Genomic DNA, 26,130 nt, shown 5'->3' on the forward strand with positions numbered 1-26,130 from the left:
TGTATTAGAATTCAAAAGACACATGTGGACCCGATCGACCAAGCTGTATAAGTGTAGTGCTCAGGCTGTTTCATGTAGGAGCAGCTAATCTATTCCGCGCAACACCTCGTTAAGCCGTCTTATTACCTGCATTTCCACAAGGGTACTCAGAAACATCGCGTTACAGCTAGTACATTCGTTAATACCCAGGTGGAGCAGGGCAAAGTGCCCTCCTCATTCTTCTGTGGCTTGCCACTGGAGGAGACTACTGGAATCTGTGCATCAGCCAAACATAGCTACTAATACCATGCGGTCATGGCGATCACACACCTACCTCTGTTTGTCTTTTGTTTGCTTCTGATTTATCTACATTCTGAGCATCACGCCAGACCCCGTAGACTCGGATACCTACGGTTCCGTCCACTATTAAACACCCAACCTCTCCTTTACTCCCATGTCCCTACGAAAACGAACATAAAACGAACAGATAGTTTATTTTGTCAATCTGCCCAGAACCCTCCCAAACGTTCTAAAGATGGCAGCACGCATGACCCGGCCATCAACTCCTTCAGAGTACTCACCTCTGCTTTCTGCTGACCCAGAGGCCGTTGATCATGGACACTCAACATTTCCTCATGGTCAGCATGAGCCCCCTGTAGCGAATGCGCCCCCAAGCAGGCTTGCACGTCGTCTGTACATCTCCCACTTCTTATCAACATGGAACTCTCGCGTCTTTGAGTTTGGGGCTGTCCTCTACCTGGCTTCGATTTATCCGGGAACCCTGCTACCTATGTCCGTCTATGCCCTTTCCCGAGGCGTTGCAGCAATTCTCCTGGCACCAGCCGTGGGGCATTATATCGATACAGGAAATCGACTGCAGGTAGTTCGAGTCTCGATTGGTGTGTGATACCCATCGGATCATGGTCTGCTCATTTACTTACTGAAGGCAGTGCTACAAAGAATCGCGGTCTCCGCATCTTGCGTGATATTCTACTTGCTTGCAATCGGGCAACCGGCGCTCAGCGAGATTGATAGTATTCTGCTCATAGCATTAGCCCTCCTTGCCTGTATCGAGAAGCTGTGCTCTATCATGAATCTGGTATCTGTTGAGAGAGACTGGGTACGTATAGAGAATAGCTCTGTATAGACCTGATGTTCATATGGAATGGTAGGTTGTGGTTGTTGCAGGAAACGATCACGATAGCCTCAAGAGTAAGTACAAGACTTGGACAGTGGTATACCATAAGTACTAATGCAGCCTAACATAGCTACGAATGCCCAGATGCGACGGATTGACCTCATCTGTAAACTTATCGGGCCGCTCGCCATAGCCTTGGTCGATGGTGTGTCGACTAAGTTTGCCATTTTGTTCAATCTGGGAATGAACATCTGTTCTGTAGTTGTTGAATACTTTTCGATAGCCAGGGTGAGTCTAACCACTAGACTAGAATTCATTGACAGGCGCTCAATACTTCTAACACATACCCTAAGGTATACTATGAAGTACCCGAGTTGCAAGAGCGAAAGACGAAAGCAGACCACGATTCGCCAAGCAGAGAGTCCGACCAACAAAGTATCATGGCGCGCCTCTCGCACTATTGGCATCGTCTGACACGGAAGGCTTTAGGTGATTTTGCCTCTTACTTCCGTCACCCCGTTTTCCTCCCGTCATTCGCTGGAGCTTTACTATACCTCACCGTCCTCTCATTTGCCGGGCAAATGGTCACATGGCTCCTGTCGACAGGCTACGACTCCACACATGTCGGCATTGCAAGAACCTTAGCTGTCGCCTTTGAAGTCCTAGCAACATGGATCGCTCCTTGGCTGATGGGGAGAATCGGTCCCACTCGAGCCGGGCTTTGGCTCGCTAATTGGCAGCTTGCGTCACTGGTAGCTGGAATATCCATCTTCTGGATATTCCCCGATCAGCCCCTGATCTCTGCGTCGGGACTGGTAGGAGGAACAATTCTTAGCCGAGTCGGATTACGAGGCTTTGATTTGTGCGTGCAAATCCTTGTTCAGGAGGTGAGTGCTTATAGGTACCTGCTGCAGACAGGTAACCCTTCTATTCTACCCACCTCAAATTCAGCCCGAAGAAAGAGATAGGCGTAGAACAAGACTAACATGCCCTAAATACAGGGCGTCGAAGCCGAAAACCGAGGCAATTTCTCTTCCATAGAGACTGCATGGCAGAATGCCTTCGAAATCGGCTCGTTTATCTCTACTATAGTCTTTTCGCAACCAGACCAGTTTGAATGGCCGGCGCTGATCAGTGTCATTGCTGTTGGCCTTGCTGGGATGCTTTATACGGTCTTTGTTCGCATGCAGCGTGGACATTTGATCCATGTCCCGAAGTGGATTGCGGCTCCAGGAATGCTGCAACAAACGAGGGAGAGGTGCATTGACCGGATTTCTTCGGCGTCGGACTTTTAGTCATGCTATATCAAGGATAGTTGCCAGTGATGGATTTGGTGATCATCTGCGTATCTGCTGTTTATCTTGTGAGATACAGCTCAAATTCAAGAACGCCAGAGTGCAGTCCGAAGAGGAAGGGTGTTAAGAACATTGCGAATGATTGATTAGTTCGTAAACTGGAGGAGTGGGCAATAGGTACAAGAATGACAAAGGACATGAGGGACAAACGGTGAGCCAGAAGAAGAATACGCAGAGTAGTACAGAGGGTTAGCAATAGCAAAGTAGAGAATCTATGAGACCTATCGACCAAGACTTTAGATATCTCTGGCCTTCCTGCACCGCAGCTCTTATCATATGCCGTAGCGATACTCAAGCATTCTCATGTACCTAATGTACTACAGGTATAAAGACACAATTTTCAATGTTCTCCCCGGCATCCTGTGCATCTTTGAGACTTTTCGGTGGTAACGAGTCCTCCTTTTTATGCTGGCATGTGAGCTCACCATCCCCTTTACCGTGTACTGGTCCACCAGCCTCCTGAATCGCATCCTCAACACAGCCATTCTTAAAGCCGGTCATTGTGAACGTAACTTTCTCAGTGTCTCGCTGCCTGCCTTCGAAATCTGACTTTTCATGCCCGTAAAAGAGGTAATCCGCAATCGTGAAGGTTTTGAAAAAGTTGAACCTATGGCATTTCGTCTTTAGGATTTCCGAGAATGAACTCCCATCTGTCCAGCCATTGATACCACCAACCCGGAATATAACCTTGTTCTTTCCATTGTCGTCTAATATGTCACAGGTGGCGGATGGCTTTGCAGCAGCGGAAGTCCACGAGGCGTCTGCGGCTTCAGCGGCAGATTTCGACGCGGCAGCAGATTCCTCGGCAGCGGATTTCGATGCGGCGGCAGATGCCTCAGCAGACACGGAGGCTGCATAGGCAGAGGCGATGGATTCAACGGTGGACACCACCTTGGTTTCTCCGGCGCACTCGGGTGTTGCTGAGTGATCGTCGTCGGGGTACTTGCCCGAGGCGCAGGACACGACTTCACCATTGAACTGCGTCGTAGTAACGGCTGGAGGCTCACTACTTGATGCTGTGGTGGGTGTAGGTGTGGGTGTCGGCGTCGGTGTATGCGAAGGCCCAGGGGTAATGGAAGGGGTCTGGCTCGGCGATGCCATCATCGTGGACATCGGGATTAGTGGCATACTGCTGGAGCCCCCATATGATCCTGCGTTGATCAACGCGCCATTAGAGGAGGGGGAGTTCCCTTGCACTGGCAAAGCCATGGCCACTCCCGCTGCTGCATTAGGCTGCATCAATTGTCCCGACGCCGGGGGTCCCTGTGCGCCACTGGCGAATGAATTCATTGTCGCGGCCTCAGGAGGCATATTTTGCCCGATGTTGCCTGCCTGTTGCATATTGCTCCCAATACCTGCATTCATACCATTCTGGAGCGGACTCGCCAGGGAAGAGTATGCTGGGGGGGCCATGTTGTTGCCGTACCCATTGTTGAGACCTCCAGCCATAGTTGTATTGTCATTAATACCCCTCTGTAGCCCATCCTGGACATAGCTTGGTTGGGGAGGGTTAAGCGGCATAGGAGGTGGAGGTGGGTACATGAGGTTCCCAGCGTCATTTTGTAATCCATTTTGAACAGGCTGTGGAGGAGTGGAACTTGACGCGGCCACAGGAGGAATCATCTCATTAACACCACTATTGTCCATGCCATTGACCGGAGCGTTCAAGGTAGAGTCCGATCCTGGCTGCGGACCCACATTGCTCAGCACGTCATTAGTCTGCCCATCTAGAGACTGACTTGGCGGATTATTTATGCCAGGCAATCCTCCTGATTGATCAAGGCCGGTTTGGATGCCGTTTTCTACCCCTTTTAGAAGACTTCGGCCAGGTACGCTCAAGAGAGGATTATTGGACAGACCGCCAGCAGCTTCAGGCACTTGGGCGGCAATTCCCTGTGCCGGTGGAGCTTCGACTTGGGGGGCCTCTGCTGATGCACGAATAAGCCCACTGCCCACTGAACCACCAGCGGCTTCTACACCACTACCTAATACACCAGCACCGGCTTCCGCACCACCTTTCACTACATTAGCAGCGGCTGGAACACCACCAGCAACAGTACCACCAGCGGCTTCGGCACCACCAGCAGGACTAGCACCGACAAGCCCAGCACCAGCACCGGCAGCGGCAGCTGCTTCGGCACCACCTCCCATTGCGGCACCACCAGCGGCGGGCGGAGCTACTGCCGGCGGAGCCACTGCTGGTGGAGCTTGTACCGCGGCCGGTGCCTGCGGAACAGCTCCAGGCTGAGGCCTTGCAGGTGAAGGGGGCGTACTGCAGCGGAAGAGACAGGGAATATCAATTGCGTCAAGCAAGCCAGGCAGGTTGAAATATGTACCCTCAGTCTCAATTCCGAGCAAACCCAGTCCGTTAATGACAGGAAGGATAGTTGAGATGCCATTAATGGCGGTCTGGAGAAGGCCGTTCTGCGACGCCATGGACTCGATGCTCAAGGTAGAGAATCGTGGTGGCACATCTGTGAACGTTGGCAGCCGTGGTGCCCTTGTTGGAGGAAGCAGGTCGTCGTCTGTTGTGGTGTTTGAAGAATCGTCTGCGGCGTTCGACGGAGGGTATGGGTCGGGAACTGGCGTAACTGATGCTTGAGACGAGGGCTCTGGTGCTGGGATAACCTGTGCGGATCTTGAGGTCGGATACCCGGAGTTTTGTATACCCACATCTTCATAGTGGCTACTAGCATGGATGAGAGGGGCGCTAGATGAATGTGGAGTATTGATAACGTTTTCTGAAGACGAGTAGTCAAAGGCAGCCCAAGCGTCTGCTGCTGGGCGTCCGGCGTCCTCGTTTGCCTCGATAAAGTTACTTTTGTCAACCGGAGCAGCGATTGGTGCCATTGTTGGATTAGTATCTCCAGGCTTAGTCCACGTTACGACTATTGTTGATGTTATGACCTCTTGGGAGGCCGCAGCATCGATAGCACTGCCATAGGCTGGGGGCTCCGGATTCACCTGGTTGTTTAGATCAGCATCATTCGCAACCAAACTCTGGGGGTCGATTCCATTCTGAGCCGGTTGAGGGATACTGCCACCGACGTTGGCATTCAGAGATGCGTCGGAGACGCCATAAGCGCCGTTATTGGTAACACCGGAATAATCCTCAGGCGCCGGCAGACTGACAGTCTGCTGTACTAGTAAGAGGACCAGAGGGATGGATATCCGGTACATGGTTAAAGAGTGTCGCGCTTTTTGCGCTGTAAATCGAAAGGGTATATTCACAAGAAAACCAAAAATGTAACGAATGTTAGGGCCAACTGTACGTTGTCCTTGAAAAGAGAGAATGAGAACAATTTGTAAAGAAATGAGGGACAGGTTACCCCAAGTGGAAATGTATTCCAGCCATAGGTGACCCAATGCAGGACCAAAAAAATAACGTTGTGATGTGGGTTCTGCCCCTAATTTATCAACGGGTGAGCCGCTGCCCATGGGAGAAGCGGGTAGGTATTAGTGTTTCGATGCCCTACAACCCACGAGGCCAGTGGATAGATCATGTCTCCAGAGTGCCATTGTAACATCGAATTTCTGATATACCTCCTTTGTTTATCGGGCACAGATTTAGTTGCTTCTGCTTTTGGAGCTTGGCAGGGGTATCAAAATGATGCCATCAGGGCTTACAAGGACTAGCATGAATAGAAGAACCTGGCGTTGCTTATCAGAACAAGTGTCGCTTCTAATCATGGCAATCAGAGTGTCACATTCAGTTAGTTTTGGTGAAATGGCACGTTAAACAAAGAAACTTTGGCAATTTGAAGCGTGTGATGAGTCTATAGCACTGGCCAGGGTTTTAGCGCCCGGAACCCTAATAGCAACGGGGAGGACGTGATTCGCGGAGTCTCTTTGCCCGGCAGCAAAACTTATGTCCACCCAACGTTGCCCGGTGCGTTTAAAAAGATGGCGATAGATATTTACGTGTTGAACTGGGTCGTTCTTGCGGCAGAAAGAGTCTAGTACCTGTGTGTCCACATCTCTATCGCCCAGTCTCAGCTGATACAGCTGGCCTACGGCAGTCTTATCGGAAAGGTATACTATATTTTTAAACAGGGCATTGTAACCGTTACGTTGTAGTTTAAGATTATTTAAGGATATATATCCTCATCTACAGACCAATGATATACCACGGACCCCTGATCTCAACAAGCGCCCGCATCATTACGATCTGCAGGGACGTTGCCACTTGCTTGGGTCTTGGACCCTGTGTTGCAATCGCCCTTGCGCTCCAATTAGAAGTAAGAAGTCGATAATACTTCTAGACTTCGTAGAAAAACGGAAATGGAATTCACTCCATCAACAGCCTCTGCGGACTTCCGTATGAGCGGTTGTTAATACAGTTTGATATGTTACTATTGTATTCTATCGACAGACAGGATTCTGGAGTGCCTCAATGCTTAGCCTACAAGAAGTCCCGATAGACATCAGGATGTCTTTCACATTACCGCCTACCACAGCTTCAGCGGACTAGAGTAAGAGCCCTAGTGAAAGTGAAGCTATCTGACGTACCATAATACCAATGTCTCCAATCACCTACCAATGTAGAATTTACAAGTCATACAGTGCACACTATGCTCGACCCCTGATGCCTTCCTCCTATTGCGAGTAAAAGATATTACCGTAGTACAGATTCAAGATGGTAACTTGTCCGCTAATCACCCTTGCGTCGTGGTGAATCCAGTGATACCTTCCTAGGGCAGGCCCAGTCATAGAAGAGGTATGGTTCATCCCATCCTACCTCATCTTCTCCAGCGGCTGGTTTCAAAACCCCAGGGCCTGAAGAGGTATGCCGCCCGGGCAAAGATTGCGGCATGGTATGTACAGTCAAAGGCGAACCGTTTCACAGTAATATCTACTTCTTCACGCCCATACTCTTTCATGATCGTGGATTGTCCTTGTAGCGATTTATTGAGCATGTCCTATACCTATGAGATCGCTAACATTGCCATTTTAAGGGAGAAATACTAGTTGTACATTAATCCTAGGTGGATCTAGGTTACTTACTATGGAATGATAGTCTATCTCGACGACGGACAGGCCGACTACATGCCGCGCTACTGACAAAGAAATATTCGGCTGGCATGGAGCTTGTGTATCATATCTCAATGAACGGGGCACTTTTGCGGGTCCGCACTCCCCTCCTGTAAATAACGGACTTTTCCTTAGTCCACTCGTTTTGCCCATACTCCGTACCTGCTTTTGTGTTCCCACACTGCTATTTTAGTATTTAGATGCATGGGGATCCCAAAGGGGAGTTCTGCGAGGACCACACGAGGGTCCCCCATCCAGGAAAAATAGTACTACCATATGGTACGTTAAGAGGTACCTGTAGATGGGCTTTCATTGTCCAATGGCTCTATCTTCCTGTAGCTCGCTGATAAATGTAAGCGATTTACTCCCAGAGCATAAAGCTGTCAGCTGTCCTTCGAGCCCTCGGTGAACAGCGTAAATGGTTCTTCCTAGAATTCATGGCCTGGCCGACTCCCTGCAGGAAACGGGAACTATTTTTAGACTCGTCTATGCTTAAGTGTACCATCAAATCGACCCGCTATCTGACCCTAATGATTGACATCGCATTTCGCTTCGAGTAACTGAAAGGTCTTTCTTGGAACATGTCGTTAAACGTTGCTAGATATAGCAGGGTTGGAGAGTGAACGTGATATGGGATTAGCATAATTGTTCGATAGTGTAGTACGCCAGAGAAAGCATGATATTACAAATGTACCAACATCAAGCATCCGGTGGCTTGAATCAAATTTCAACCCTCTCTGCACCATGTTTAATATATATTTGCGTGTATAGACATGCTATCACGGTAACAGGAATCTTGCCTTCCGAGAAATCAACATTAGATGATAAAGGTTCTGAGGCACCAATGGCATTTATTATATAGGTGACAGGATCCGAGACTTTCTAATTCGATACCCCAGAGACCGTATCTCTGGTATTTGCTTTACTCTTCCTAGTCTTGGCTGGGCAAAGATGACGTCGTATTCACGACTGACGAATTACCTAGACTTGACCCATCGCTCGAGACCGCTTCTGCATATGCTCGAGGGTGGTAATCAGTGCTCGTATAGGTGGTTTGGAACCCTTGCCTGTCGGCCTTGGTCAACAGCGTAAATTCCTCAGACGTCGAAGTCGTCCCGTAGAAATTCCAATAGTCAACTTCAGTGGCACCATTCCAACTGACCCAGAACGTGGTTGCAGAGCCTGGGGCAGCCGCATATGTACGAAGAGTGGGATTGTCGCTTGGCTCTCCGGTCCAATTGAATTTGAAGGCACGATAGTTCATCGCCCGCGGATCTTCTAATGTTGCGAAGAACACGGGCGTTCCGTCTTCGGCATGCTCAGAAATTGAAGGATTGTTCCCCCATCCGATGAAAGTGTTCTGGTTAGCCAGTATTTGGAGGTTTCCCTGGCTCGTCGAGAGGAGTCCATTACCTGGAGCCTGGTATCTTTTCATTAGGCTTGAGGTATTGGTTGCATGATCAATTGACACGATAATGCCTGAAGACGTTGATGACGTGTTTCTATATCCATTACTTGCGTTATCGAAGAGTGAAATAACAGTGACGGTATCGTTCTCCTGGATGAAACGTGCATCGTGTTGAGAGGAGAAATTGTAGTCCTGCAATTTAATGGAACTATTGGTGCCACCTAGTCGCCATTGAATGGATCCATCTGCACCGGATATCTTATAGATGCAGCTAGTATGTCTAGCAGACACAAGATAATCACCGTCATCGTTTTTATCAACAGAGTTGATATGGAAGTAGTCCCAAGCAGTCGCATTGCTAAGACCATCTCCAACGACTGTATTAAGTCGAATCGGGGTATATGTTTCTGATATGCCGACGTGATCGAGAGACCTCCACTCGAAGAGGACCTTTCCCGACGTGATATTAATCTCCTGAAATACGCCATCCATGACCCACCCATTGTCCGCGGACACATTGTATGCCGTTAGGTTATAGCGGCGCGGCTGGTAAATGGCAATGAGAACGGAGGTATTATCAATAATATCCAACTCATGCATGTCGCTGAGCGTCAAACCATCCCCACTCTGTACTGTGGCCGCTTGCGCATAGTCTTTGTTCAAGATGATGTTACGGCCCCTAGCGTAACCTTCTATTTGATTGCCTTGGAAATAGCATAGATGATCAGATCCCTCGTAGGGACACACCTGCAGGCCATGGAAAAGTTCGGTTGTTGAGCCATCGGCTCCGGTCCATACCAGATTCTGGGCTCTTGAGTCAGCTATATGTTCTTAGATGTAACTTGGACTAACTCACACCATCAGTATCGTAGATATACGGTCCTGGTAATTCCGTTTGATATGGCGCCATGAATATGTAGCCGGGGGTAATGAGAGAGTCGTTCTTAAGACTAATTTCCATAACCGGTGCTCGAATATCTGGTCTCTGGTTGAGATTCAGCGTAGCTCTGTTTATTAGAATAATTGAGTGAAGGCACGGACCGATTGAAAAGAAACCCATGTTGCAGCGTTGACTACACTCGTTGTCGCCAATGTGCATATTATGATCCGAAGCATGTCCACATAAGAGCAGAAGCTCCTGCTGTTTCGAAGGGCCATGTTTACGCTTGCAACCACAGGTTCTGTTTCTCGAAATATAAAAGGCTCATTACTCCTTGAGGTTGATTGGGTCGTATCAGGACTTCTGGGATAAATACAATATTCATGAGAAGGAAAATTATGAAGGCCGATGCAGCATTATCTATCTGGTTTTGGTATTAGTTGATCCTTCTTGGAATAAAATATTCTGCCTACATTCCTGAAAATGTACGTATGCACAACTAGTATCATAGTTATTTTCATATTGTGGTTACGTCATGACTTTCATTATTTAGCTTTCGACACCTTGTGCCTAGATCAGCAGGGCTTTTATGAAGGACCATACCAAACGAACGGTCTTTTAGAACACGGGCGTGACTAACCTTGGTCTGGAATCTCAATTGGAGCTGAGGATCTGGTCTAGGCCAATCTCATGTATTCTGCTTTAGTACGAAAACATTACGAAACTGGTTAGTCTTAATGAAATGTGATTGAGGATAAATATCAGCGCGATTCAACGTTCAAGGCCTGCTTGGACACAACTTAGACAAGAACGATCCAGGTATTCATTAGGTCATGAGTGAGCAGTGTGAACCTTCCATGGCAATACAACCAATCAGCTCAGGGACATCTATGTCATCTAGACATTCTGAGGATCATGCGAATCCGGGATTGCCGATCGCAAACGAAATTTGACATAGCCCCACGTGGGTTACGCTGTTCCCCAGGGCCCGAAACCGTGGGTCAACCTTATCAGAAACCTTATCACGAACTTGCAGTCGGGACGTCGCTGATCATTGGGTGGCATTTATATTAGCCAATCGTATGACCATGTGTGTGTGATTTCCGGGGTTCAAATGTATTAGATTCAAGTGACTTCGTGAACTGTCCCGAGTTCAGACAACCTCGTGCTCAGCTACTGGATTATCAATGGATATGGCTTCGGGATGAGAGCATGAGATTTCTTCGTTACGTTGCCAAAACCCAATGCTGACATCATCAGAGTTTAGGCGCTGAATTACGCCGTCGCATTGAATTGAAACGGTCATAATGCACGTATATGCATTTGCTGCAAGCGTGAGGTATGAGCCATATGGAGTACGGTTCCCACAGAGCTGTAACCCTATCCCACTGACTTTAGGGAGTTTGGCATGGGGCGCAGGATACAATTACAGCTATTATAGCTATCATTCCTGTTCATCTACAGGGCTACTCTACTGCCAACTTGATCTCTCGAGATTTTCAAATCTATGAACAATATTGCAATTTGTTTCATTTGGAGTGTGCGTTGCTCACAATGGAAAGACACAACGGAGACTGCCCACATCCTTTTAGACGAACATTATTGGTCACCTATCCTCGTACTGCATCCAATCTTCTTGTGAGAATGTTGTCTCTCGAAGAGCAGGAGAATGCGATCTCCAATGAGAAGGGAGGCTATTTCTTCTGGGACTCCTTTATCAAAGGCAGGACAACAAACTCTACATACACGCCAATTGAAAGCTGGACACCGCAGCAAACCGAAGAGATGCAACAAATCTTTCAACACGATTTCAATCGCTTAGAGAGCACGTCAAACCTCGCTGAATCTCAGGGCAAGGTATTTTTTGCAAAAGAACATGTTCAGTGGTTCACAGATCCGGCTGCCATCAGCGACTATCTTTCACATAAGGATAGCCGCACACCGTCCCCGGTGAACATTAAGCTTCCGAATCCGTACGGCACGCCCCAAGGGTTCTCAGCCAACAACCTCTCAATATTTCCGGATCACTACTTGAAGACCTGGAGGCTGACCTTTCTCATTCGTCATCCCGCCTTGGCATTCCCGTCCTTCTATCGAGCCATGCGGGAGTTGGAGAAGGAGGAATTTGCGCAGACTCATGAGATATGTCCCTTGATGGAATTAAATGCCACATTGAGGTGGAGTAGGCTTCTTTACGATTGGTGCTACCAGCATCAAGAGGAGCCAATCAAGGGCTGTGACAGGGATATTCAGTATCCCTTAGTACTAGACGCCCAGGACATTGCACATCACCCTGCGGTTCTAGCCAAGTACTGCAAGCTTATAGGGCTCAACCCGGTCCATCTCAAATGGGAATGGAACGTCCCGGATCAGAAGATACAGAAAGGGGTCGAGGACAGAATTGGCCACAAAAGTCCTGAGGCTGTAATGAAGTTCACACTTGACAATTCATCCCATGTCTTGAAGGACAAGACCCCAGCTATTGTTGACATTGGGCTCGAACGGAAAGGTTGGGATCGGGAATTCGGTATAAGCATCGGCGAACAGATGGAAAAGTGGGTGAGGGAGGCAATGCCAGATTATACTTATCTTAGAGCGAAAAGGTTACGAGTGCAAGATGCGTAAAATGGGACTTTCAATACGCATACCTCTATTCTATTCAATGGTTTAGCCTTGGCAAGCTGGCACCACTAGAAAGTACATGTTGTCATTCACAATACTTGCAGTCCTGCCCTCATACGATACTATATACACATATTTCTATTCGCTACTACTATATGCCAACTTGCTCCAAGGCTTGCTTCGGATGTATCCGAGCAGGACAAACCATCTACATTCAGAGTTTCTCAGGTGGCAACCTACCACATACCGTTTACCCTGGGAACCAAGGTATTCGACGCCCAGGATACGATGTCGTTTGGACCTTCCTAGTTCGTGGTCCATTCAAATGGCTTATCAGAATAGTCGTACGACCTCCAAGTATAACTAAATGGTTCATCCAAAAAAAAAACTCTAGAAACTGCACATACCATAAGCTATGACTATCTGTGTCCTGGTGGACGTATAGCCGTGACATTGTGACTGCTGTACCACTCCAGAGGTAATCAAACAAGTAACATTCGGCCGAGTATCAACTAATAGGAATACAATATAACCATACAGAACACAGTACCAATCAATAGAAGAGGTGAAATTCAAAGTGGAAAATCAAACATGCTTTTTCAACTGTCATTTTCGAGTACTCAAAGAACACCGGACCTTCAATCAGCTGCAACATGGCTACCGAGACAGCCCCTTACAAAGGAACCTATGTGAGCTTCAGATGCTTGAAGCATCGCAGTACATCTCTAGGACTTGTGGTGCTTGCACCTGCAATTATCCCAATTCCAGTTGTTGCAATTAGGCTGGAAGTTGTCGCACCATTTGCCTCTACAGCGACAATTGTTCCAATCCCAGTCCTGTGGTTTGCAGTGAGGATCTGCTTGATGGCAGACCTTCTTACACTGGCATTTATCCCAGTTCCACGTTTTGCAGTTAGAGTCGTAATTACCACACCACCTGCCCTTGCAGCGACAGCTATTCCAGTCCCAATCGCTGGGCTTGCAATGGCGGTCAGCTTCGTTGCAGACTTTCTTGCATTTGCACTTGTTCCAGCTCCAGTTGTTGCAGTTGGAGTCGTAATTACCACACCACTTGCCCTTGCAGCGACAGCTATTCCAGTCCCAGTCACCGGGCTTGCAATGGCGGTCAGCTTCGTTGCAGACTTTCTTGCATTTGCACTTGTTCCAGCTCCAGTTGTTGCAGTTGGAGTCGTAATTACCACACCACTTGCCCTTGCAGCGACAGCTATTCCAGTCCCAGTCACCGGGCTTGCAATGGCGGTCCGGGCCATCGCACTTCTTTATGCATTTGCACTTGTCCCAGCTCCAGTTGTTGCAATTGGGATCAAATTGGTCGCACCATTTACCATTACACTTGCAGCTGTTCGAGTTCCAATGGCCTGGCTCACATCGGCTCTCTTGCTGGTTGCATTTGTGGTCGTGCTGGAAGTGCTCCGGGCTTGAGTCACGTTCGTAGAGGCCTTTCTCGTATATGTCAGCGTCAGGGGCTATAATATCTTATAGAGGTGTATTGTGAGAGGGGCTGAAGACACACCTTCAAGGCCGTCTACTTCGTCGGGCTCTGCTACTGGAGACGCAGCTGCGAAGCTGAATATAAAAAGGAAAAACGCAATGAGATTGAGCTTCATGATTCCGAGGGTAACGATGGCTGTTGGATATGCTCGATAATGTCGGTGACACTGGCGTGAGAATACCTCAGATGTTCTGAATTTGTAGAGGAGACATCTCCAGCAGAGCAGGTCGCTATATAGATGGCATGGCAAGCAAAGACAAACCCATCGCGGCATGCCCTAGTCTATTGTTAGCACCACCTCACCTCAGTCTAGGCGATGTCTAACATTAACTGTGCTATTTTTGTAAGGAGACTGAAGTCTGAATACGAGCTCCAGATGAACCAAGGTACATGCCACTATTCGCAGATGAAACTCAATAATAGACTTGCAGACCCTGTGTGTAGCAACGAGTCGGCTGATACATCCTGCTAATATTAACGGTTCCGACCCTCCACGCGCGAGCTTTTGCATGATCCGGTGGCTGAAATATGCTGCTGTTCAATGGCTGGACCCAATCTAGTGATTTATGAATAGTTTCACCGATCTAGACTCCCAGCTTGGCCTATGAATATGTGGAAAACATGAGTAAAACATACCCAATCATTATATATAACCCCAGGAATGAAAGAAAGGACTAGATACAGAGCCGGCATATTGTATTACTACATGGTCTAGACTTCTTAGACGTAGGGTACTCTGCTATACGTGTTGTGGTGGTGTTAGAGCTATTAAAAACAATAAAGTTCATATCGACACTTCTAGCCGACGGTAGATCCATATAAGATATTCTTGGCTTCCGTCGTCGATTCTACATCCGAACCATCTCATTAAGCTTTTTCCGCTTTGCTTGAAGCTTGGCACCTTGACAACCTGGCAGACATTCTAGTCATATGATACCCACAGGGATCTGGATTTGTTCGAATCCAAGCCGCAAGGGCTGTTCTAGATGCATACGAAAGAACGATGTAAACAGCCATTTTTGGAGTTCATTCAGAAGCTCAAGGACGGAATCCCAATCCGCAAGCAACGAGCCTTCTTGATTATACTCTCCCTTTGAAACACAAGCTGCTTGAAAGTCCACTTTCCTGGCTATTCAGCCTATTGGTGTTTTCCTCTGGATTGGGCCTATAAAACATTAAGGAAAACGCTGTCGTGCACATTCTAACCTAGCTATTTACATTAGTACAGCTTGCTAATATAGACGCATTGATGAGAAATTTATGAGCGGGAAACCTTCGTACTATAGTGAAGGGAGCTCGAGGAACAACTCAATGAATTATAAAATGCCTACAGGCATTTACTGTGTGTGATCTCATGCATACCAATTTTACTACATACCATAACACACTATAACGGTCGAGGTCCGGAATCTGCTGTAGCAAAAGATGATGATGTATTACAATAAGAAGTCCACGGCAAAACTATCTCGGGTATTAAACCTGGAGTCCAGATATATTATGTTGCCCATGCCAAGAGCCAGAAATTAACTCCAACAGTGGCGAACATCAAGCTAGTGTTACCATTCCATGGGTCCGGCTTTAGCTGAGACATTGGGCAGAATATGATTGATGACAACTTGCCTGAATCACCTCGGCATACCAAGTATTCATCTTGCCCTGGAGCTGTGCAGACATGGCCATACTCCGTAGATGTGTTGAGGGCAGTATTAGGGGTCAGTCAGGGCCATATCTGCCGACCCTGTCGATCATTTCCGAGCCCATTATTGATTATGATTATCTGATAATCACTCAACGGTAATTTATCCACTTTGGGTACTCTCTAAGGTGATCTTTTCTGCATTCCACAGACTCAACCGCATGCCAGTTTCGGACCTGCAAATCGCCCCACCTGGTGCACCAATGATCATGTCTAGAGCCATCTAATCTACCGTTTTTTAACCCGGAGTTTGGCCGAACAACGAGCCTATCATCATAGAACAAGGACATTCCTTGCTGTCAATTGCAGTCACTAATTCTCATTTTGTCATTAAGACCCAGGGTCAATATCTAGAGTCGGCGCTCTGTCTTCCGAATTTCCTGACCATGAATACTATAAATACATGCCACCGACGCACACTTAGAAAACCAAGCTGCAAACTGATCCACACTCGATACTCGTGTTTACGTTGCGCCCAGTTTATTCCTGCCTTGGTTTTGCCGATAGAATATCCTTTCTACCGTCGACACGGTCAACATTCAGTCTTTCTGTGTCGCCCTCACATTGTTAGGCTCTTATGCAGCTGCTCTTCCAACGAACATCGCCCCTGTCCACAACGATGTCACCTCCACCTCAAGGAGCGTTGTATACCAGATGACCCAACTTTGTGCTTCCCCGGGGACTTCGGAGAACGTGATACTCCTGTCAAGCGTTGTATCCCCGACGATCCTACATCATGTGATCCCAGCGACTTTGGCCAGAGTTCTTAGACATGGAATGTTCGAGATGCTTTAGCTTCAACGGGAGGGATTGATATATTGTTATCCTTTTTTGTGTTCCTGGCTATCGAGGTACTGGAGAAGTATTCATTAAGAAAATCGCGGCCAATTTATTAATAGAGTTCAGTGGATTGAGTGGCTTCATATTAACTACAGTTGTATCTTCACCTCGCGAGTATTGTATAACTTCGTGTGCTTCAGTGCGTCCGTTAGTATATCAGCCAATGGCATCTGTGACACGTTACAGTCACTGTACTTTTTCTATTGTGCGCAAGACTGCAGCTTTCCTACAGACTGAACTAGACTATTACTTCAAGAGCATCGTTTGCAGCTTACGGTCAAGCCACCTTCCAGCGATAGCACGACAACGACAGTAAATTACCCTATTTATCATTTAATCGTGAGTTACCAAAACAAATGAGCTTTGTTGGTTTCATTTCAGCATAATGAGGTGCAAGCTTCGACATATTATCAATGTTGGCTTTTATGTAAGGTTGAACTTAGCAAAAATGTATATTCAATCATAGCAAACATGTCCTTAGATAACCGCCGCTCACCATCAAGCCATGATCTCAATATAGGGAGCGCAAGGAATAAGGATTCCAAAAGAAATACAATGGAACACGTAAAACAAGTATTGGACACATGCCCGCCTCGAATTGCCTGCTCAGTGCTTGTAAAGTAAAACAAGATGGAGGAAAGATGGGAAGATTGATAAGATAAAGTGGGGTATGTAGGATCAGGTGATCAGGGTGGGCCCCAACTCCAGGGACGGAACGGGGATTGTTTCCAATTTGGCCAACGCGCTATGAGTAGCTTGAGTGGAGAAAAATCAGAAACGGAATTATCAGGCGCTGAGAACATGAGTCACTTGCTTGTTATGTTTAATCTGGTCTTTGGCGAAGCCTCAGTGAGAGGTAGTCAGATATCTTAGTGATAGTAGTCGCGTCTCACTCGTGTCGGTAAATAGTTCATTTGACTGTCATGACTGCTAGGCCTGCCGGGTTATACAGCGATATAAATGGCCTTTTCCACGTGGAACAACAAATGATACTATGTATGACATGTAGTAAGTCGTGAATAACTTCAGAAGACATTCAAAGTAGGTCATGATGCCAGCGGTGAGCTTGACTCTTCTCATCCACTCATAGTCCCACCTGTCACTTGAAGCAGGGAGTCTTGTGGGGTAGGAGCATTGCTTTGCTGTTCTAGAAGTTTTTCCAAGACCCTTGGCAAAGCTAAGCCACCTTACGCTTCGAGTCAGGAAATTTTCCACTTTTCTTCTTTTCTTGGGTGATGCGGCACTTTGTTGCATTTGTTTATGTTTGATTACTAATGTACAAGAGCACGGGTATTTATGCCTTAGGCAGAAAGGCTTCGGTTCCTGTGGGAAGCCAAGCCACCAGACACGTGGTGATGATAGTGGTTTTTGGCGGGGGGGAAAATAGGTTGTTGCAACGCTTTGTCGGCGTTGGGAAAACTCATACTTAACTTTATCTCCAACCACCATCCAGAAGCACCCTCTATCCTACTCCCTAGGTCGCCGGAATTCAGATAGTCAATTTTTTCGGAGCTAAGGACCAGTTGGACGTGTTGTTTCCGCATCGCGAAAGACGACATAATGAGAGTGTCTAGGGTAGGAGCCCAGCTCCCTATCGAACTTATCCTGCTTTCCGCCGAATATCTAATGCCTGCTGACCTTTTGTCTCTCTTATGTGCGGCTCCTGGGCTAGCACGGGTTCTAACTTTTCAACATACCACGCTTCAGGACGAAAGAGGGAGGACGATCCTACATCTCCTCGCGAGGGAGGGCGAATTGATGGAGCTACTGCTCGCAAACGACGGTATCAGGCTAGATCCGAAGGATAACTGTGGTCGGACGCCGTTATCCTATGCAGCTGAAGGATATGAAGTGGTGGTCAGGCTACTGTTGGATCGACCAGATATCGAGACCGACTCGAAGGATAACTTAGGTCGAACACCGTTATCCTATGCGGCTGAAGGTGGATATGAAGAGGTGGTTAGTCTACTACTAGATCGACAAGATGTTGAGGCGGACTCGAAGGATAACTTAGGTCGGACACCGTTGCTATATGCGGCCTGGCGCGGACATAAAGCAGTGGTCAGGCGATTGCTGGATCGACAAGATATTGAGGCAGACTCAAAGGATAATGATGGGTTGACTCCGATATCCTGTGCAGCTGGAGGTGGACACGAAGCGGTGGTCAGGCTATTGCTGGACCGACCAGATGTTGAGGCGGATTCAAAGGATAACCTGGGTCGGACACCGTTGCTCTATGCGGCCTGGCGCGGACATGAAGCGGTGGTCAGGCTATTGCTGGACCGACAAGATGTCGAGGCAGATTCAAAGGCTAACTGGGGTCAGACACCATTATCCTTTGCAGCTGGAGGCGGATATGAAGCAGTGGTCAGGCTCCTACTGGACCGACCAGATGTTGAGGCGGACTCGAAGGACAACTCAGGTCGAACGCCATTATTATATGCAGCCTGGCGCGGGCATGAAGCAGTGGTTAGGCTACTGCTAGACCGACAGGATGTCAAAGTAGATTCAAAGGCTAACTGGGATCGGACACCGTTATCCTGTGCGACTGAAGGGGGGCATGAAGCGGTGGTCAGGCTACTGCTGGACCGACAAGACGTCCAGGCGGACTCGAAGGATAACTGTTGAAGAGGGAGCGCTCGATGGCAGTCTGACAAGCAGATGGGTCGGAATAGCGGGAAAATCGCACACTTCTGCAGTGCTCAGCACCCAGGATACAGCAGGAGATATGAAAAGAAGGTTATAGCGAGGCAAAAGAATGTGTATTCGAAAAACAAACTTTATGGTCTCGGGATGGGCGAGTTTTACTCCTAGGAAAGTTGGGAAGCCCCAGGGTCGCTAACTGTTCCAGGTCACAGGGCCTAAGCCAAAGCCTTCACAGCTTCCCAACCACGGACCCACAGCTAGGGCATTAGCAGGTTATTGTGCTGATCTTGGCTCTGTACAGGTTCAGCCGCGAAGTCCAGAGTCCCCCTTAAGACTTGGTTGAAATTATCATTCTTATAGCAGAACGACAAAACACAAGCTATGGTATCATCCATGATCATCGTTAGGTAGGTTGAAATGGGTTAGACGAACTATCGTTTGATGTGCGTGGTTACGCTGCAAAGCTTAATGGAGCACAGCCACAGCCCTAGTATTAGGTTTAGATTAGATTTAGATTAGAGAAGCTTAACCCGGACCCTCCCGAGGAAGTGAGGCTGGTTGGGTTGGCCTGTGGGCCCCCAATTGGGCCCCCAACAGTGAAAAACATCAGGCTTACCGCTGCTTGAAGGTGAAAAACGTGGTTTATCCCGCTTAGTAAACAGCTTTTTGAGTGCCAAGACCAATTTATATAAGGGCCGAGGGGCCATTCAGGGCCCGTCGTGGGCCCTGAAGAAGGGTAATCAATCTATAGATATCTTCTAAGAATCTATTGGTTTAATATTTACATCTATATTTAATTTACAGGTTGATACCATTTACCTAAAACCCGCTAAGAAATGGGTTTCGGGTTGACCTAACCCGCCTACCCATGTAGATGTCACCGGAAGGGCGCGATGGTGCAACAATTCCAGACTTGCTGGTGTTACTCTATATAAAATGCGATCCCATCCTTCATCCAGAAAGTCCACTATCGCCAACTTCTCTGGATATTCTTTCTGTTCTACAAGGACCAGCCTTTCTCGAAAAATGACTGATCGTAAGGAAGTGGCCGTAGAACAAGACGCAAAGTCCCTCGAGGCTGGTGCGCCAGAAGCTCCTTCACAAACACCAAATGACCAGACCATGGAGCAGCTGGATATATTCGAAGCCCCCAAAATCCGCACCAAACTGCGTATTACCGCTATCATGATCGCGCTCAATGTACTGGAATCATTTTCGTTTTCTCTTCATCTCGTTGGTAGCTAACGGGTATCCGTTTCTCTAGCTCGTCCTCTTCGTAGGGGCACTCGATCAAACTATTGTCGCAACTTCTATACCCACAATCTCGGCAGCTCTGCACTCGGCTGCAGGCTATACCTGGATCGGAGGGGCGTACCTGTTAGCCAATGCCGCTACAGCGCCCATGTGGGCCAAGTTCAGCGATATCTGGGGCCGTAAGCCTGTTCTCCTTGGGGCGGTAATATTCTTTGCCATTGCGAGCATCATTGCAGCACTGAGTAAGAACATGGAGATGTTAATCGCTGCACGAGCACTGCAAGGCGCAGCTGGTGGAGGTCTTATGCAATTAGTCTTCATTGTCATCTCGGACCTCTTCAGTATACGCACCCGCGCGTTATATCTCGGTATGATGGGGTTCACCTGGGCACTTGCAGGATCAGCCGGTCCGCTGATCGGTGGAGCGTTCACCGAACTTGTTTCTTGGAGGTGGTGCTTCTGGATAAATCTGCCTGTCTGCGGCCTGTCTTTCATACTCTTGCTGCTTTTCCTGGATGTACACAACCCACGCACAAAGCTAAGAGAGGGTATCGTGGCCGTTGACTGGCTGGGCACAATCTGCATTCTAGCGGTGACTTTACTATTACTCTTGGGATTGGACTTCGGGGGCGCAATATTCCCCTGGAGCAGTCCGAAGGTCATCTGCCTGATCGTGTTCGGAACAGCAATGATCGGCTTCTTCGTGTTCAGTGAGAAACGACTAGCCAAGTACCCGCTGATGCCTCTCAGCATATTCAGCAACTGGTCCAACAACGCAATCATCCTCGTCGCTTTCGCACACAGCATGGTCTCTATCGGTGTTGAATTTTACCTCCCGCTGTACCTGCAAAGCGTGAAGCAAGCCTCACCACTCCGCAGCGGTATCCTCATAATACCCATGATGATAACTGAAGCGGCCGTGGACATTCTATCCGGAATATTGATCTCTCGAACAGGTCGCTACAGAGAAATCACCTGGGCCGGGTTAGCACTCATGACCTTGGGAACGGGTTTATATATCAACCTCGGAATCGACACCCCGGTAGCAAGGATCATTGGGTTTGAGATCATCGGCGGTATCGGCACCGCACTTCTCTTCCAAACACCTGTCATCGCCATCCAGAATACGGTCAGTCAGGCCGATACCGCCTCCGCTACGGCGACTATGAGTTTTCTCCGCAATCTGGCGACATCCTTGTCCATCGTGCTTGGTGGTGTTATATTCCAAAATGGTATGGCCTCTCGTCATTCATTGCTGGTGGACGCTGGCCTTAGTGGATCTGTCCTCGAAGCCTTATCTGGTGATCATGCAGCGGCGAATGTCGAGATCATCAAGTCTATCCAGGACCCGGCGCAGCGTCGCGCAGCGCAGGGTGCTTATGCTTGGAGCTTGCGGAATATATTTATTATGTATACGTCTGTGGCGGCTGTTGGGTTAGTGGCGGGTGCTTTTATCAAGCAACGACATATGAGCTCGGAGCATACTGTGACGAAGACTGGGATACAGCAGTTGACGAAGCGTGAATCTGCGAGTTAGTGATAGGACGATCGAATATAGATGTGGTTATTGCTGGGTGAGAGAAGTCGCTATATCGACTTCCAAGGTGAAGCAGTGCGCCATTTGTTGATGCTGGTTAGGATTTAGCTTGAAGGGCTGACACTAGGACTTTCATCCGAATATTAAGTTTACGAATGAATGTCTAGGACACTCTGAGTACAGAAATACATGCTCATTTGATTCTCTGTACTGTTTATGTTAGTACCATTTTAATAAGTTAAATCACAGGGATGTTTGTTGGCTAAAACTATGGGAAATGCAGAAGTATTCATCTCCTAGTGATCAGCTACTCAAATGAAATTGTTACTTGGGCAATAGGTGTCAGGCCGAATATGATGCCCTTCCACCCTCTGTATTCACTACTACCTTTACGATGCCAATCAACGGAAATTATGGATAATGAGGAATACTGAATAGCAATCATATTACCCCCATGTGACTATGAATATCACATAGCAATGTAACGAGCGGCAGCATAACGAGACGTGAATGAACTTAGTAAGAATCGTCAGAAAATTGCAACATAAGCCATGAAAAGATAATCATTCTTAAACGAAAGACAAAGCATCACGGCATAGATATGCCGCACGCGAAACAACACCGCCAGTGAAGACCGAACGGACATTGATGACCTCAGTCATCAAAAGCTACGGGCTCTGGGAACGTTTATCTATGACGGCAGCCGCCATCGCAGTTGCATCCGAAGATGTTGCACGCTGTACGCCATGCTTAGTGTTGAATGTATGAACACTTATTGGAATAGATGGGCACTTACATCTATATCCACAGTAAGGCGTTCCCTGAGTACCATCCTCGCAACGCTGTCTCAATTTTTAGTGTGAGGTATGTAGTTTGGCTCGGGATACTAACCCCATTCTTGTCTGCGTGGCAGCAGTCCTGAGTCCTCTCTGGCGAGTCAGGAGCAGGGAGTTCATTTGGTTGTGCCAGGCCGAAAGCCGCAAGGGCGAGAAGGCTGAGGACGTAGAAGGCCTTCATTTTCGTAGTAGCTCGCAGAGGATGTGGTAGTCCTTGGTGGTGTGCTTTTGGTGTTCTTTGAACAAGTGGGGAGATTTGAGAGTGGAGTGAATTGGGGAAGCAGTGATTCAGAGCCAACGACCTCTTATTTATAGACTGGACGAGAGTTGGCGAAGAAGGAGCTGAAGTAGGTGTTTGCGTTTTTGCTTCCAGATGACCTCAAGTGCGTCATCCCTTATGCAGAGTGACTCAACATCGTGCACATTTCTTATTCATGGCGCGAAGCAATCCCTGGCTCGGAAAGTCCTTAGTACAAAAGTTGATGGCTGATCTGGCCTCTCAGAGGCCATGCCCCAGGTTCCGAAGTCTTGTATAGATTTTCGTGGCTAGCTAATTGATGTCTACAGTCAGCTGCCTAGTCTAGTTGGATTCTAAACCAGACTGGGTTAACTGAGTGGCGTAGCTAAGCGAGCTGAGTGTTCATGGTTTGGAGCATATATGCTGTACTTGCTCTTAAGGAAGATTTTGTGTCTAGTAGTTGGATCCATGGAGTGTCCTAGAATAGCAAGTTCAGCTTCTTGCTAGATATATCCTCATAATACAGCTTGTGTCATACATATGGCATGGCATAGAACACAGGGCTAACGGAAGACTCTAATCTCAGCCCCGCGTGGTTGTCATACTCTGCAGGACATCCGATTCGGAATGGGTAACGTCGATCGGCTTAGGCTGGATTTAAATCCATATTACCCCTCGTCGGAATATGACCAGGCATCATATTATGCTAATGACTCTGGTCCAAGCACACAGGACCTGCTGCTGGCTCTTTATCTCTCTCCTGTGAAACTAATCCCTCCGATATCTTATATGTAGTTGAATTATGCCAGCCGGTGATATCTCTTCACCAAATGACAGAATGAACGTCGCTTGTATTCTGATTATACTTGAAAGGCCAAGTTAAAAGACTATAACAGGGATATATGACTCTTTAAAATGTGACCGGACTTCCCCGGAATCCCAAAATCGACTGGCCAGGCCCGGAAGATGGGGCGTTTGCTTGAATGCAATATAGCAGTGTTCTCCGCATTCAGGCTTACGCCAAGAGTAAGAAGTACTTATTAGTTCCTTGTTATGCATGAACTGTAGACGAACCGTGATCTGTCGTGGCTTCAGCCTGCATTCGCTCACCGTGGCACCTGAGTCAGCTGAGCCTGAATCTGCCTAGAGAAGACATGCCTCAAAAGCCAACGTCTGCATCTTGATCGCATACAAGTTTGTACTATTGATGTAGAGCCTGCCCGAGGAGCTTCTATCCCTCCACTCGGCAAATAGTTCGCCCAAAGAAGGGAATACGTGCCCCAGCCAATTCACAGCTGCGCCTCAGGGCTCTCCCAAAGGTCACAGGCCTTGGCATGTGGCGAATTTGCAGTAAGAGTACGTCTGCGGCCTGCTAATCAAATATCCGTGAAATATACATCCTTTTAGTCATCGCTTGCGAGAATATCGTGTGTCTAATACGTTCGAACCTTTTGAGATAAATCGAGAGAGCGTTATACTAATGATTCAGTAAACCTCAAGTTATGATATCTTCAATTACAATGACAATCCTCCTGGTTCTGGCACTGCGTCGCAGTACTCTGTACCCCTTAATTTTACATAGTCATCAATTTGAATAACGCACAACATAACAAAATAAGTATTAATACCGGTACAGCACGGAGTATATATGTGTCTTCGGGACCGAACTTTCCTCTCATTGTCAATCTTTTCTCGCTATACTCTATCCGCTCCCCGACTGGCCGTAAACGTTGGTGCGGCCTTTTTCATGACACGCCGGCCTTCCTAAATAACTTCACTACCACCCGCTCCGACATCAATACACTATCACCCAGGATGGCTGGCAATGAAAATCTCCCGAGTGGCATACCAGCCATGACCAAAACGGCGGCAGCACCCCAGTGTTCCAAGGGTGATGACACAGCGGATTTCGGTGACTCTGTGAGAAATGAGGATGAGGAACTTGATCTCGAAGAGGCAGTCGAGCCCTGGTATAATTACGATATAAAAGAAACCTCACATGTCTTCTATCCCATTTGTCTTGCAGAAGTTCTCAATGGGAGATACTTGGTGGAGAATAAAATGGGCTCAGGCGGTGGCTCCACGGTCTGGATGGCCCACGACCTTCAAGAGACGAGAGATGTAGCTCTCAAAGTCATGGCTTCCAGAGAGTAGGCAGACAACGAAATCTGCATACAAAACGAAATCATTCAGAATATGCAGGATACCTCTCACCTCGTGACCTATTTGGCGACCTTTCTACTGCCCGGAAACGGGTGTCATCATAGGGTCCTAGTGTTTCCCCTAATGGGTCCATGCCTTAACTGGGTTATCCTGAGAGACATGCCCATGGCAACTCGCATGTCCGCTGCTCGGCAGTTGTTAGAGGCCGTGGAAATTTACACAAAGCTGGGATTGTACACCGTGGTAAGTAACCTCTGTTTGCCAGTCTCTTTCCTGTCGGTCTGCATTCTAATTAGTATTCGACAGATCTGAATGAGAGGAACTGTATGTGGGGAATGGCTCCACTCCATAATCTATCTAGGAGTGCTAAATATGAGGCACTCGGTCGACCACCAAGGCAAATCATACCACTTGTCGATCTCTGGAAGCAGGGAGAACTTGTTCGTCCTGTTGAGCTCCCTGAGAATCTACGCACAGACGAATTCTATCTCAGTAATTTTGGTCTAGCGATGAAACTTGGCAACCCCATAATCCCAAAAGGCTATCCGCCTACAGATTTCTGCTTCCCTGATCGTCTTCATAAGATGAAACCAAGCTTTGCCTGCGATATGTTGAGTTACATGGTCATCTTCGGAGCAATTTATCTTCGTTTCCCGCCTTTTCGTAGCTGGCGCTACCTTATCAAGTGTTTGGGTCCACTCCCTGAGCAGTGGAAGGGCCTTTACAATCATCCGCAAAAGAACTTCTACAGGACCTGGACGCTATTCTAATTGTGGGTTGGCGCACCGGGGACTCAATGTTGAGTTGGTACCGAGTATGTACCTAAGTAGTATCAGCAACGGTGCAGCCGATTACGTTCACGGTTTCTTGCTACCAGATATGTCACTTCTCGGTCTTCGTGCTTCTTGTCTCCACAAGGGTCAATCTCATACAAGAGTGAAGTATGGAAAAGACGAATTAGAGAGACAAGGGCAGAAAACGTAGAACAAAACGAA

General features: G+C 47.8%; 11 protein-coding genes across 11 annotated transcripts; 7 read left to right on the forward strand and 4 right to left on the reverse strand.

The window, feature by feature from the left end:
• Positions 1-514: 514 nt before the first annotated feature.
• F9C07_12280 (putative iron-regulated transporter) lies at positions 515-2,412 on the forward strand (the record flags this gene model as incomplete). The annotated part of the gene is made up of 6 exons (XM_041295619.1): positions 515-878; positions 930-1,099; positions 1,152-1,191; positions 1,248-1,405; positions 1,471-2,004; positions 2,119-2,412. The coding sequence occupies 6 exons, from the start codon at positions 515-517 to the stop codon at positions 2,410-2,412; spliced, it is 1,560 nt and encodes a 519-aa protein (XP_041151642.1).
• Positions 2,413-2,781: 369 nt separating this feature from the next.
• Positions 2,782-5,652, reverse strand: F9C07_2076941 (uncharacterized protein; the record flags this gene model as incomplete). Its single annotated transcript, XM_041287687.1, has 1 exon — positions 2,782-5,652. The coding sequence occupies one exon, from the start codon at positions 5,650-5,652 to the stop codon at positions 2,782-2,784; it is 2,871 nt and encodes a 956-aa protein (XP_041151641.1).
• Positions 5,653-7,191: 1,539 nt separating this feature from the next.
• On the forward strand, positions 7,192-7,373 carry F9C07_12282 (uncharacterized protein; the record flags this gene model as incomplete). The annotated part of the gene is made up of 2 exons (XM_071507808.1): positions 7,192-7,286; positions 7,319-7,373. 2 exons carry the CDS (start codon positions 7,192-7,194, stop codon positions 7,371-7,373), a joined length of 150 nt encoding a protein of 49 aa, XP_071367200.1.
• Positions 7,374-8,399: 1,026 nt separating this feature from the next.
• On the reverse strand, positions 8,400-10,260 carry F9C07_1918039 (ASST-domain-containing protein). The gene is made up of 2 exons (XM_041295613.2): positions 9,768-10,260; positions 8,400-9,715 (listed from the first exon to the last, which is right to left on the reverse strand). The coding sequence occupies exons 1-2, from the start codon at positions 10,008-10,010 to the stop codon at positions 8,435-8,437; spliced, it is 1,524 nt and encodes a 507-aa protein (XP_041151640.2). The 5' UTR covers positions 10,011-10,260; the 3' UTR covers positions 8,400-8,434.
• Positions 10,261-10,599: 339 nt separating this feature from the next.
• On the forward strand, positions 10,600-12,866 carry F9C07_2286986 (uncharacterized protein). The gene is made up of 2 exons (XM_041287681.2): positions 10,600-10,787; positions 10,866-12,866. The coding sequence occupies exon 2, from the start codon at positions 11,346-11,348 to the stop codon at positions 12,414-12,416; it is 1,071 nt and encodes a 356-aa protein (XP_041151639.2). The 5' UTR covers positions 10,600-10,787; positions 10,866-11,345; the 3' UTR covers positions 12,417-12,866.
• A 19-nt stretch (positions 12,867-12,885) lies between these two features.
• Positions 12,886-14,212, reverse strand: F9C07_2286987 (uncharacterized protein). The gene is made up of 2 exons (XM_071510865.1): positions 13,947-14,212; positions 12,886-13,899 (listed from the first exon to the last, which is right to left on the reverse strand). Exons 1-2 carry the CDS (start codon positions 14,197-14,199, stop codon positions 13,139-13,141), a joined length of 1,014 nt encoding a protein of 337 aa, XP_071367201.1. The 5' UTR covers positions 14,200-14,212; the 3' UTR covers positions 12,886-13,138.
• Positions 14,213-18,021: 3,809 nt separating this feature from the next.
• F9C07_2077362 (putative ankyrin repeat-containing protein) lies at positions 18,022-19,089 on the forward strand (the record flags this gene model as incomplete). Its single annotated transcript, XM_041287674.1, has 1 exon — positions 18,022-19,089. The coding sequence occupies one exon, from the start codon at positions 18,022-18,024 to the stop codon at positions 19,087-19,089; it is 1,068 nt and encodes a 355-aa protein (XP_041151637.1).
• Positions 19,090-20,043: 954 nt separating this feature from the next.
• On the forward strand, positions 20,044-21,898 carry F9C07_12287 (putative efflux pump antibiotic resistance protein; the record flags this gene model as incomplete). Its single annotated transcript, XM_071507809.1, has 2 exons — positions 20,044-20,340; positions 20,372-21,898. 2 exons carry the CDS (start codon positions 20,044-20,046, stop codon positions 21,896-21,898), a joined length of 1,824 nt encoding a protein of 607 aa, XP_071367202.1.
• A 668-nt stretch (positions 21,899-22,566) lies between these two features.
• F9C07_2236534 (uncharacterized protein) lies at positions 22,567-22,915 on the reverse strand (the record flags this gene model as incomplete). The annotated part of the gene is made up of 2 exons (XM_071509993.1): positions 22,567-22,740; positions 22,790-22,915. The coding sequence occupies 2 exons, from the start codon at positions 22,913-22,915 to the stop codon at positions 22,567-22,569; spliced, it is 300 nt and encodes a 99-aa protein (XP_071367203.1).
• Positions 22,916-24,169: 1,254 nt separating this feature from the next.
• F9C07_1918147 (uncharacterized protein) lies at positions 24,170-25,294 on the forward strand. Its single transcript, XM_071508478.1, has 2 exons — positions 24,170-24,328; positions 24,609-25,294. The coding sequence occupies exons 1-2, from the start codon at positions 24,307-24,309 to the stop codon at positions 25,124-25,126; spliced, it is 540 nt and encodes a 179-aa protein (XP_071367204.1). The 5' UTR covers positions 24,170-24,306; the 3' UTR covers positions 25,127-25,294.
• On the forward strand, positions 25,295-26,124 carry F9C07_1918148 (uncharacterized protein). The gene has a single exon (XM_071508479.1). It carries the CDS (start codon positions 25,462-25,464, stop codon positions 25,903-25,905), a length of 444 nt encoding a protein of 147 aa, XP_071367205.1. The 5' UTR covers positions 25,295-25,461; the 3' UTR covers positions 25,906-26,124.
• Positions 26,125-26,130: the final 6 nt, after the last annotated feature.

This window comes from Aspergillus flavus, chromosome 8 (assembly GCF_009017415.1).
Source record: "Aspergillus flavus chromosome 8, complete sequence".
Classification (NCBI taxonomy): Eukaryota; Fungi; Ascomycota; class Eurotiomycetes; order Eurotiales; family Aspergillaceae; genus Aspergillus; species Aspergillus flavus.

What these genes read in the sequence shown, in the direction of transcription:
- F9C07_1918039 (XM_041295613.2), bottom strand. Translation starts at nt 10,010, where the DNA reads ATGCACATTGGCGACAACGAGTGTAGTCAACGCTGCAACATGGGTTTC. An exon ending in ATATCTACGATACTGATGGT is followed by an intron (nt 9,716 to 9,767) that starts GTGAGTTAGTCC and finishes TCAAGAGCCCAG; the next exon opens with AATCTGGTATGGACCGGAGC.
- F9C07_2286986 (XM_041287681.2), top strand. Translation starts at nt 11,346, where the DNA reads ATGGAAAGACACAACGGAGACTGCCCACATCCTTTTAGACGAACATTA.
- F9C07_2286987 (XM_071510865.1), bottom strand. Translation starts at nt 14,199, where the DNA reads ATGCCGCGATGGGTTTGTCTTTGCTTGCCATGCCATCTATATAGCGAC. An exon ending in CGAAGTAGACGGCCTTGAAG is followed by an intron (nt 13,900 to 13,946) that starts GTGTGTCTTCAG and finishes AAGATATTATAG; the next exon opens with CCCCTGACGCTGACATATAC.
- F9C07_1918147 (XM_071508478.1), top strand. Translation starts at nt 24,307, where the DNA reads ATGTGGCGAATTTGCAGTAAGA. An exon ending in GTGGCGAATTTGCAGTAAGA is followed by an intron (nt 24,329 to 24,608) that starts GTACGTCTGCGG and finishes ATACCGGTACAG; the next exon opens with CACGGAGTATATATGTGTCT.
- F9C07_1918148 (XM_071508479.1), top strand. Translation starts at nt 25,462, where the DNA reads ATGTGGGGAATGGCTCCACTCCATAATCTATCTAGGAGTGCTAAATAT.